Genomic DNA, 12,375 nt, shown 5'->3' with positions numbered 1-12,375 from the left:
GGTATCTAAAACCTTTCAGCATTCTGTCATGTTTGTGTCTTGTAATAACTAATACCTTGAAGATAATTTTGTGTAAGTTTTCATGTGTTTAGCCAGAAGAGTCAGTGAGTAGTATTTTATGATACTTCTGTTTTATATAGTGAATTTAAGAATGTTTGTAAGTATACAATAAACTGGTGAAAAGCAAAACCTGAAATTGGGATAAGAAATACAGAAAATCACCACCATGTATGTAGTATGCTATAGTTAAGCCTTAAAATTTGTCTTGAGTTGCATGATCATGTCATTTTGCTATACTTTTTGTTGTCAAAATCAAGGGAAGCAAACAGTTATCAGAAATGAAAGTCCTGAAGAACAGTTCCTTAAACAAGCATTTCTTTTGTTTTTTTAAAAAATATTTTTATTTATTTTTGGTGATGCTGTATCTTCCTTGCTGTGTGCAGGCTTTCTCTAGCTGTGACAAGTTGGGGCTACTCGTTGTGGTGTGCAGGCTTCTCATTGCAGTGGCTCCTCTTGTTGCGGAGCACAGGCTCTAGGGCACCACGGTTTTGGTGCATGGGCTTATTTGCTTCAAGGCATGTGGAATTCTCCTGGACCAGAGGTTAAATCCTGGTGTCCCCTGCATTGGCAGGAGGACTCTTATTCATTGTGCCACCAGCGAAGTCCCAGAATTCCCTGGGTTGGAAAGATCCCTTGGAAGAGGGCATGGCAACCCACTCCAGTATTCTTGGCTGGAGAATCCCATGGACAGAGGAGCCTGGCGGGCTACAGTCCATGGGGTCACAAAGAGTCGGACATGACTGTAGTGACTTAGCATGACCTGGCATGGTTCTGTTTGGGGCTAAAGTTCAGGTATATAGTTTGTCTTAATCCAATAAATAGAAATTATGTTCATTCTAAATGAATGAGTGACTCACATATATATATTGTGATCTTTCATAATGTTACTTTTCTTAGCTGACCACCTCACATAGGTGTGGAATCACGCACAGTTGAAATTGGTACTTTTGAAGATCTAGAATGTTCCTTTGCTTTATTATTGATTGAAAATAAATTGTGTGTAGTGGTTCACTGTCAAAATAAAGGGAGGTGTACAGGTATAGGGTAGGAGTTTCATTTGGCTACAAGTGAAAAACCTCATGGTAGTTCCTTAAATACACATACTGCTGGTGAAATGGATTACTTGTGAGGGGAGTCTGACTTAGAACTCCCCTGTGGATGATGTTTGGCTGTCATATGAGTGTGGGCTGCAGATGTGTCTTGAGAAAACAGTGATGTCCTTGGAAATCAGTTTGTGTCTTTATATTATTTATGCTTATACTCATTTCAGTGTTCACTTATATCTTAGAGCATGGGTACAAAGTCAGTTTTGAAACTTTTCTAGTGGAATTTTAAAGTGAGCACACAAGGCATAAAGCCATGTTTTCAACAACGTTCATATCTGAGAAAAAAGACATTTAGTTACTTGAACCCTCTAGTTGTGAAGAAGGAAAATGTTCTTCATTGCCAAAGACCCCTTGTTCTGAAATTGGTCACAGCAACATTATGAATTTTCTTGTGTGTCATGTGAGTGAAATATAGGTGATTAGAAGAACCAGTAACATTGCTGTTCTCGTTTCCAGAAATTACAAAATGAGAAGTGTTAAGTTTGGAGGAGGATTCTGCTCTTATTTTTTCTTTAGAGAATAGAATTGCAATTTTGAAAAATCATAGATACATTTTGAGTAGCTAATGTGAGAGATTCTGTTCAAATTGGTCCTCATAGGGCCAAGCAGAACATAAATGAATATTTGTGTGTTAGATATGAAAAATAGGACCTCCTAGTTGCCTGTAAGATATTGTTTATATTAAGTTCCTTGCAAACTACTGTTTGACTTAAGTTTTATTGTAACTTTAGGAATTTCCATATTAAAAAAGTAATTTATGATTCCCAGAATCGTACTGATTTTTTTTTCTATATATATATCCTTTATCTGTAACTAATATAACTGGGTACTTAAATTTGTAGGAAGTTGGAAGACTTCAGAATAGAGAAAGGTGAACAAGAAAGAAATCTTTATATAATTGGAAGAAAGAGGAAGACTCTCCAGTTCTCACAAAAGGTAACCTAAATTCCATTTTCTTAGGAATAAACAAATTAGAAATTGAACTGAAACTTACAGTTTTCTTTTTGGTCAATGTGAATATTAGTAATATTAGTCTTCTGTTTGGAATTTTAAATGGTAGACATAAAGTTGTACAGCTGTTAGGAAAAGTGGCTTGAAACTTACAGTAAGTAGCCTAATGGCTGAGAGTGCTGAAGAATTCTAGGAAATTATTGTCAGGACTTCCCTGGTGGTTAAGTGGTTAAGACTCCCCATTCCCAGTGTGGAGGGCCTGGGAGGCCTGGGTTCAATCCTTGGTCGGGAAACTAAGATCCTGCATGCCTCATGGCGTGGTCTAAGAAGAAAAAGAAAAAATGATTACACTCTTAATAATCACTAGAACATTATGAGCCAATCAAAAGCATTTTGTTTCCATTCTCAATCACTTCTCCTTTCACCTGAAGGTAATCAACTATTTGACTTCTAAAGATGCTGGTTAGCTTTGTTTCTGATGTTTTCCAAATCATGCATTTATTAAAAATCTTAGATGTCATACCTGTAAAAAATCTTAGGTATGTAACCATGTAAAGCCCAAACCCACTTGAGAAAAATCTTATTCCTTAGTGTTTAATTGCTCATTTTAGATTTTCATAACTATCACATATGAAGCATTAGCAAGTTAATGAAATTTACACAAAATATATGCAAGATAAGTGCTACAAAACTGTGTTGAAACATGGTTGTGTTTGCAAGGTATTCTGTTTCAGTGGATCATTTAGTCTTGTATCTGTATCATGAGAAATGGCCTCTGTGTGCCTGGCTGCCACATTCACTATCTTGATGCTGCCACATAAACAGTGCCTTTGTTTATGACTTGGGCTTTGAGAATTCAATAAAAGCTGTCTCTATCTTATTATTTAATTTAAAAGAAATTCAAAGAAAATGTTGACTATCTGAATGAGTATATCTTCAGCTTTAGTTAGGGTATTTTCTCTTGAAAAAACTTTAAAGTTATATTTAACTACAATTTTTAAGAAATCAATTTTTTTCAATTGTTTTTGCTGAAAAAATAAGTTATGGAAGATTTTTAAAAATTTGATTACAGTGCTATTATATATTCATAGAGGGCTTCCCTGGTAGCTCAGCTGTTAAAGAATCTGCCTGTAATCCAGGAGACCCCGATGTGATTCCTGGGTTGGGAAGATCCCCTGGAGAAGGGATAAGCTACCCACTGTAGCTTGCGCTATTGGAAGTATTCTTGGGCTTCCCTGCTGGCTCAGACGGTAAAGAATCTGCCTGCAATTCAGGAGACCCCAGTTCAATTCCTAGGTCAGGAAGAGCCCCTGGAGAAGGAGTAGGCTACACACTCCAATATTCTTGGGCTTCTCTGCTGGCTCAGACGGTAAAGAATCCACCTGCAATGCGGGATACCTGAGTTTGATCCCTATGTTGAGAAGATCCCCTGGAGGAGGTCATGTCAACCCACTCCAGTATTCTTGCCTGGAGAATCCCCATGGACTGAGGAGCCTGGCAGGCTACAGTCCATGGGGTTGCAAAGAGTCGGACACAACTGAATGACCAAGCATAGCACAGCATATATGTTCTTAAGTTTCTAATTTGGGTATGTAATTTGATATTTTACAATTGAATTAAATTACATCAAAAATTTATTCAAGAAACAGTTACAAATCAAATGCAGAGAGCTTTTAAAGTTTTCAATTAACTTTTTGTTTCTAGCTATTTTAAACACTGTGTTGGATAAGAAGGCTAACACTTTAAACCTTAATATATTTATATACAAATCATGGATACATACATAGTACATAAATACTTACATGGTATCTGTGGTAATAACAATTTTGAGGGGGCAAATGAGAAAGTCAAGTTTCTTATAGGGTAATGATAATGTGAAAAAGGATAAGAAACACTGATCTTAATGGAATCATACAGTATGTATATGTAATATTTTGTATCTGGCTTGCATTTGACCTTGTGAGATTTATCTTTGTTGTGAGTAGTTGCAGTTCAGTTGTTTTCATTACTGGATAGTATTCACACAATGAGCATGTTGCTGTTTAATTTGTTCTTAAAGGACATTTGGATTGTTTTCATATTATGAATAATAACGTAGGAATACTGCTTTGAACATTTTGTACATATTTCTTGGTATCCGTGTATATATTTCTTTTGAGTATATGCACTGGAGCAAAATTATTGGATCATATATGTGTATATTCAGCTGTAGTAGTTAATGCTACATGTGGTTTCAAAATGATTGAACTCTTCTGTAAGGAAGGTGAGATGTGTGTTAAAATATCACTATAAGGTGAGATGTGTGTTAAAATATTACTGTAGATGTCTTTGATTCTGCTTGTTTTTTATGTAGTTTGAAGCTATGTCATATGGTGTGTACATGTGTACATATTTAGAATTTTCCTTTTTCCTACTGAATTGAACCTTTTATCATTATGAATTTATCTGTAGTAGTGCTTTATTCTTCAGATTCTTTTATAGGATTGTAGCTGTGCTAGCCTTCTTTTGGCTAGTGTTTGCATAGTATGTTTTTATTCTTTACTTTCTGTCTCTTATTTTCTATCTATTTTGTTTCTAGGCTGTTTCTTGCTGTTCTGAATTTTTTTTTCTGACTGAATATATTCCATTTAGTTCTCTGCAGCTCTCTGTGTGTAATCTCCTATTAAATTTGTGTTCTTAGTTTTAGTTATTGTATTTTTTTCAGTTCAGAATTTTCCATTTTCTGAAGTTCTCATTATTTATTTCCTTGAAAATCAGCCCTAGTTATTTAAAAAACCCATTTGAGTATTTCAGTATCTTACTCCCCTGTTGATACGTTTCCATTCAGTATTGATTTTTTTTTCTCATTTTTTTACAGTTACATTTTCTTTGTTGCCTATGTTTTTTTAATTTATTTATGACTGCTCTGGGTCTTCACTGCTGCACATGGGCTTTCTCTGGTTGCGGTGAGTGGGAGCTACTCTTTAGTTGTGGTGTGCAAGCTTCTCATTGTTGTGGTTTCCCTTGCTGCAGAGCCTAGGCTCCAGTGTGTGCTTCAAGTAGTTGTGGTGCAGGGCCGTAGTTGCCCTGCAGCATGTGGAGTCTTCCTGGACCAAGGATTGAACCTGTGTCCCCTGCATTGGCAGGGGGTTTCTTAACTGCTGGACCACCAGGGAAGTCCTGTTCCCTGTGTTTTTTCATTGAATGTTAGAGGTTAGAGATGATTTGAAGCCTCGGATGGTTTTTACTCCCCAGAGCACGTGTGATTTGCTTCTCGTAGGCTACTTGGGCAACTTTCAAGCTTGTATCACCTTAACCCAGACAAGGATGGACTTCTGGTTGCTTGGGATTACTGTTAATCTGTAGTTTACTTATAGTCTAGATTGTAGTCCTTTGGGTTAACAGCCGAAGCTTGAGGTGCTCACCTATATATAGGAGACTCTGGATTGCAATTTTTGTTAGCTTAACTCAAGAATTTAGTGTGTCAGTTTTTTGCTTATCTGCTAAATCTTTCAGCTTCCTCTTCCAGAGTGAAAATCTAGGGTTCTTTTACATTGCTGATAACTTTTTTGTGTGTATTAGTCTTGTAAATCTTCATAGACTTGCTAGGTATATAGTGCCCTCAAACTTTTTTTAAAAATTGTGTTTTGACAGATTTTCTTGTTCTCAGTGGTAGTTTTTTGGTCCATCTGATTTACGTATTCTTAGGCATGAAATTCATTAGTAGGAATTGTTCCTTTAACAAAAAAAAATGTACTGGCAGATTAAGGAAAGCAGTTGTTTTAAAATCAGCCAGGATATATTGATAAAACACCCTCATGGTTATAAACAGATGACACTAACATGAAAATTGATTGTGTATCAGTTCTTGGAATATATACTTTATGGAGTGCTTTCACATATGTGACTTTGGTGTTTAAGGAATAGCATGCTCCTCCCCACTTCACTCCCAGCTGCTGCCCTTTCAGTCTAGCTGTTTTACTTGGCTGATTTAAAAATATTATTTAATTATTTTGTTAATTAAAAAGTATTTAAAAAAATTCAAGCACAGCTGAAAAGTACTGACAACAAATCATCGAAAAAGTTAAAACCTGAAAATAGGTTGTATTGTTATTTAAGGATCATTTCAGATATTTCTCTCCGTGCATTCACACAGTGATATATTTCTTAAGATTGGTTACTGCATCATAATATAGGAATATATACTTTCACTTCTAAGATAAATATTTTAAAGTAATTTCTTTTTTGGATTGTAGTTATTATGGTAAATGCATTAATATGATGCAGTTTGGAAGATGCTGATCTAATGTGCTTATTAAATTTAGCCATGTCGTCTAAATATCTTACAAGTTAAAAACAAAAAAGCAAAAAACAACCAATTTTGATTTACAATATGTGGCAAAAATACCCATTCAAGAATATTTTATTTTTTGAACTTACTATTATTATTTTTGCCTTAAATCTTTTAGGGACTTGATAGAATGATTAATATTTTATTGAAGGTTGTACTTATTTAAGTGTTTATTCTCATCTGCACATTTGTATTTCAGTCTGATTCGGTGACTTTTATGTCACAGTCTAGACAGAGGACATGTAGGCGTAAATATCCAAATTATGGTAGAAGAAATCTTGGACGGCTTGAGTTGTCTTCTGGAAATGAATCTTCAAGCTCCGTAAGACATGTGAGTTTCATAACTTTAAAACATACAAAATTATCTTGAATAATAATTTGTCTTAATTCTTTACTTTGAATCTACCTTGAAATTATGTAAAAATACAGTATTCTACTTTTTATTTTTATCATCATTATTATTATTTCTTGTGGGTTTGATCCCTGGTTCAGGTAGATCCCCTGGAGTGCAGTATTCTTGTCTGGGAAATGGCTACAGTTCATGGGGCCGCAAAAAGTCTGACATGACTTAGCGACTAAACTGACAACAATAGTATTCTCTAGAGATTAAGATGAAATTTCACATTTCGAATTTCTCTAACAATTTTGAACACCTTTGTACCATACCATGTACAATGTCCAGTGGTTTTAGAATATTAACAAAATTGTGCTGTCACCGCCACTGTTTAATTTCAAAATATTTTAATCACCTAAGAAGAAACCGTATACCCATTTGCAAGTACTTCCATGGATGGCTGCCCCTGGCAGCCACTAATCTTTCTATTCCTGTTAATTTTTGTATTCTGGACATTTCATTTAATAAACACATGCAGTATGATCTTGTGATTGGCTTTTTTCACTTAATGCTTTCAGGGCTGATTCCATTGCTTCCAGGGCAGGATCAGTACTTCATTCTTTTTCATTGTCCTATATTCTGTTATAGGAATAGACTGCAGTTTGTTTACTCACTCATCAGCTAGTGGGCATTTGTATTATTTCTACTTCAAAAAAAAAAAATTTAAGTTTTGGCTGTACTGGTTCTTTGCTGCTGTGCACAGGCTTTCTCTCGTTGGGGAGAGCAGGGGCTACTCTTCGTTGTGGTGTGTGGGATTCTTGTTGTGCTGGCTTCTCTTGTTGTGGAGCACAGGCTGTAGGTGCATGGCTTAGTTGCCCCATGGCATGTGGAATCTTCCTGCACCAGGGATTGAACTGGTATCCCCTGCAGATACTTAAACACTAGATCACCAGGGAAGTTCTGCTTCTACTTTTTGACTGGCGAATATTGCTGCTTATCAACATTTATGTACAGGGTTTTGTTAGGATATAAATTTCCATTTTGGCTTATATCTAGTAGTCAATTTGCTGGGTCATACAGTAACTTTGTAGTTAACCTTTTGAGGAATTGCCAGACTGTTTTCCAAAGTGGCTGCATTTTATAGTCCCAGTCAGTGATGTATGCAGTTTCCAGTTTTCTTCACATCTTTTTCCACAGTTGTTATTTAGTTAGTGGGCAGGTAGTGACTTGACAGTATAAAACTCACAGGCAGGATAGATCCAGGATTTTGGGGGTTTGAATCTTGTTAAACTTAGGGACATCTTTTAGAAAAAGAACTCAGGAGTTACAAGTAGACACAAGGCCTTGATAGACAAGATAAATTGAAAGCCTCTGAAACTTAAGTTTTGTTAGCTTTGTCTTAACCCTGCCTTTGTTTACAGAAGTGTTTTGAGAGTTAACTGAGATAAAACATGTAAAATTTTTTCACAGAATGTGTGGTTTCCAGGTAGTATATTTTAATAGCTTATTGTTACTGTTATTTTTTTAGAAGTCTGTTTTGAACATAAAAGCAGACTTCTGTTCAGTTGATCTGGATTGGCAGGCCTAGGAATCTGTACTCCTTGAATGGCGTTGGGCTCCCATTTTGAGAAGCATTTTTTTTTTTTGAATATGTTTACTTTGCATTTTCAAATGAAGTGAACAAAGTAGATATTTTCTTTTAGTTTTGTTTCTCCTTGACATTTTCAATATCTGTTATGATGCACTTAATGGCTGTTACAGGAAAAGGTTGTGTCTCAGTTTAAAAATACCTGCTTCAGGGGACTTCCCTGGTGGTCCATTGATTAAGAATATGCTTACCTGGTGCAAGGGACATGGGTTTGATCCCTGGTCGGGGAACTAAGATCCCACATGCTTTGGGGCAGCTAAGCCTATCTGTTGAAGCGTGAGTGCCTAGAGCCCGTGGTCTGCAACAAGAGAAGCCACCACAATGATAAGCCTGTGCGCTGCGACTGGAGAGTAGCCTCTGCTCGCCACAACTAGAGAAAGCCCGCTTGCAGCTGCTGCAACAAAGACCCAGTGCAGCTGAAAACAAAACAAAAAAATACCTGCTTAGTAGCAAAGACCAGCAGTTAAAGTAGACTGCAGGTATTAGGGTTGTGGAAATTAGTCGGTTGTTCCCCTCTCTTCCTTTAAAGACTTTATATGTTAGAGTAGTTTCAGGTTTAAAAAAAAATCACGTAGTCCCCATATATGGTTTCTCTTTCCTATTAATGACATCTTGATTTAGTATAGTACACTTGCTACAACTGATGAACCAGTTTTATACATTATCATTAACTAAATTCTATAGTTTACATTAGGGATCACTGTGCTGTATGGGGTGTGACAGATGCATAATGTTTGGTATCTACCATAAGATACAGAATAGTTCCATTGGCTTAAATCCTGCTCTGCTGTACTTAATCATCACTTTCTCTGTCTTCTTGAGCCATGGGCACCATTGATCTTTTTACCATTTCCATAGTTTTGACTTTTCTAAAATGTTATATAGTTGGATCAAAAAGTATGTGGCCTTTTCACATTGACCCCTTTTTAGTAATGTGAGTTTAATTTTCCTCTGTGGTCAGTTTCTTTTTAGCTCTGTAAGAAATTGCCAATCTGTTACCCATAGTGCTTGAATTACATTTTATATTCTGATCACCAATGAATGAAAGTTCCTGTGTTCCACATCTTTGTTAAGATATTATTTCTTCCCAGCTTCATCTATAGATGAACACAGTCCCAGTTAAAGTCCCAGCAAGTTAATTTTGTGGATATTGGCGAAGAGATTCTGAAGTTTGTTTGGAGGGAAAAAAAAACCCACCTAGAATAACTAACAGAATACTGAAGAGCAACAAAAGGACAGGACTGATAGCTACTACCTGACTTTAAGACTTAGTATAAATAACCTACAGTTTTTAAGACAGCGTGGTACTGGTGAAAGAATAGACAAATAGATCAGTGGAACAAAATAAGAAACCCAGAAATAGACCAGTACAAATAGACTCAATTAGCATTTGACAGAGGAGCAAAGACCACTCAATGGACATAGCATAGTCTTTTCAACAAGTGGTATGGAACAACTGGATAGCCACATGGAAAAGAAAAAGAAAAAAATCTAGACACAGTTTCACAAAAATTAACTCCAAATTATCATAAACTTAATGTAAATGTAATACAAACTTACAAAATTTCTAAAAGATAACATGTAATAAAAATCTAGATGACCTTGGGTGTGATGAATTTTAGATACAATTCCAGGGCCGTGATCCATGAAAGAAAAACCTGACAATAGAAAAGCCTGAAAAATACTGTTAGGAGAATGAAAAGACAAGCCACAGACTGGGAGATGTTTGTAAAACTCATATCTGATAAAGGACTTGCATTGTTAAAATTCAGTAAAAAGATAATTGAATTTAAGAATCGACAAAAGATCTAACAGGCACTTTGTTAAAGAAGATATACAGGTAGCACATAAGCATTCTAAAAGGTGCTCAACATCATATGTCATTAGAGAACTGAAAGTGCACGAGAGGCTTGAGTCTGAAACACTGAGAATGTTTACATTGTCTTCTTATTAACTTTGCTCAGAGAATGGTCTCTTATATCAGGTTTTTATTTGCTAATAGTAGTAGCATTAAGTCTCACAGATATTTTCTCTTGCCTAATTCTTTGATAAGAAAAGGGATGTAGTAAAGACACTTGCTTTTTGTTTTAAGTTTACCTAATTATATTTTGTTACCTGGTTAGAAGGACTGTGTGGTTTCTCTTGACTTGTGTTGTTTAAAATAGGAGATTAAGATTTTTATTTTTCTCCCTTCCACAAATCAGGAGACTTCTTGTGATCAAAGTGAAGGTTCTTGTTCTTCTGAAGAAGAAGAATGGAAAAGTGATAGAAGGAGTGAAAGTGACAGTGAAAGTTCAAGGTACCTGTTTTTACTTGTTTTAAACTTTGAAGCGTTTTAGTCATAACCTTGAATGGAATCATACTTGAGTGACATTCAAGATCTAAGAGCTTCCATCTGTCAGGTTTTTAATACATTTAAAAGGAGAAAAAAACCTAGATTAACAGTTGTTTCTATAGAAAATATTTTGGGTATTTTATTTAACTATAAAACATGTGAGCCAAAGTGTAAATATGTGTACTCAGAATATCAATTTAGCCTTGGGCTACATTCATAAAGAGGAATATCCAAAGTCTAAATGGTAAAATCACTGTTAAATTTTTTATTAGTTATTGCATATGTTGATGGAAATTCAGTTAATTAATCAAGAAGAAAAAGGGAATTTTAATCAATCAAGCCAAACTAACAATTAAAACCAGGAGGCAGATTCGCAGGAAGCTCTGAGAACTGTTGGGCCTGTTGGAAGCTGAAGGCACAATCACGTGCATTTTCAAGATAAAAAGATGGTACATCAGGATGACATACTGCTATTTTCTTTAAGTTTCACCAAGGATACATAGTCTAGGTCAACTTGTACAAAGTGAGCACTAAGTACTGTGACCCCCTCCAGAGCTGGGAAAGCAGGTTATTCTTTTAAGAAGTTAAATTGCTAATGTCAGAAGAAAGGAGAAAAAATGATCTTTACTATTGAGCAGGCACTCCTGTCTTTGAGTGGCTCTGGCTAACATATAATGCTGATGCCCACTGCTCATTAGGGAGGGAGGCCCAAATGGTCACACAGAGATAATTTTATGTTGAATTTTCCTTGTCCTGTCTTAAAATATAAACGTTATTTTATCATACATACTAGCTTTTGTTTAGTTTTGGTATCCAAATTCATGGGACTTAAGGTGTTAGTATCTGCTCCTCATCTTGATAAATGTCAACTTTCTTGGCAGATGCTCAGACCAGAAACCTAGACGTCATTCTCTCTTCGTAATTATTTCTGTCACCATGTCTAGAAAATTACCTCTCCTAAATATGACTCAGTATTTTAATTTCCATTGATACTTTGCTTTACAGACTATTATATCATACCCCTGGCTTCTTTTCTTGTCTTCTTTTTATTCCATTATGCTTAGGAGCTGGAGTGATTTCTAGAATACTTGTTTAGTTTTGTTTGTTGTAGTCACTCAGTCGTGTCCAACTTTTTGTGACCACATGGACTGCAGCACCCCAGGCTTCCCTGTCCTTCGATGGTGATGGACATCCTGGAGGTTTATCAAACTCATGTCCCACTAGTCAGTGATACCATCCAACCATCTCATCCTCTGTCACCCTCTTCTCCTGCTGCCTTCAATCTTTCCCAGCATCAGGGTCTTCTCCAGTGAGTCGGCTCTTCACATCAGGTGGCCAACGTATTGGAATCAGTCCTTCCAGTCAGTATTCAGGGTTGATTTCCTTTAGGATTGGACTGGTTTGATCTCTTTGCTGTCCAAGGGACTCTCAAAAGAGTCTTCTCTAGCACCACAGTTCGAAGGCATCAATTCTTTGGTGCTCAGTCTTTTTTATTTAATTTTGATTGGAAATATACAGAACATGAAATTGATCGTCGTAATTGTTTTTAACTGTAGAGTTCAGTAGTGTTAAGTACATTCACAGTGTTGTGCACCCAGTCTCCAGAGCTCG

At 36.1% G+C, this 12,375-nt stretch overlaps 1 protein-coding gene across 3 annotated transcripts in view; it reads left to right on the top strand.

Moving 5' to 3' along the window:
* BRWD1 (bromodomain and WD repeat domain containing 1) overlaps positions 1-12,375 on the top strand; it is a 123,831-nt gene that overhangs the window by 59,384 nt on the left and 52,072 nt on the right. For all 3 annotated transcript variants that reach the window (XM_070795013.1, XM_019962667.2, XM_019962674.2), the window contains 3 exons: positions 2,009-2,102; positions 6,647-6,778; positions 10,634-10,728. In XM_070795013.1, coding sequence (XP_070651114.1) covers positions 2,009-2,102; positions 6,647-6,778; positions 10,634-10,728 — 321 coding nt within the window. The remainder of the gene's footprint in view (positions 1-2,008; positions 2,103-6,646; positions 6,779-10,633; positions 10,729-12,375) is intronic.

Source organism: Bos indicus, chromosome 1 (assembly GCF_029378745.1).
Source record: "Bos indicus isolate NIAB-ARS_2022 breed Sahiwal x Tharparkar chromosome 1, NIAB-ARS_B.indTharparkar_mat_pri_1.0, whole genome shotgun sequence".
NCBI lineage: Eukaryota > Metazoa > Chordata > Mammalia > Artiodactyla > Bovidae > Bos > Bos indicus.
The sequence above is the reverse complement of the archived record's forward strand: the minus strand, read 5'-3'. Positions and strand labels throughout refer to the sequence as shown.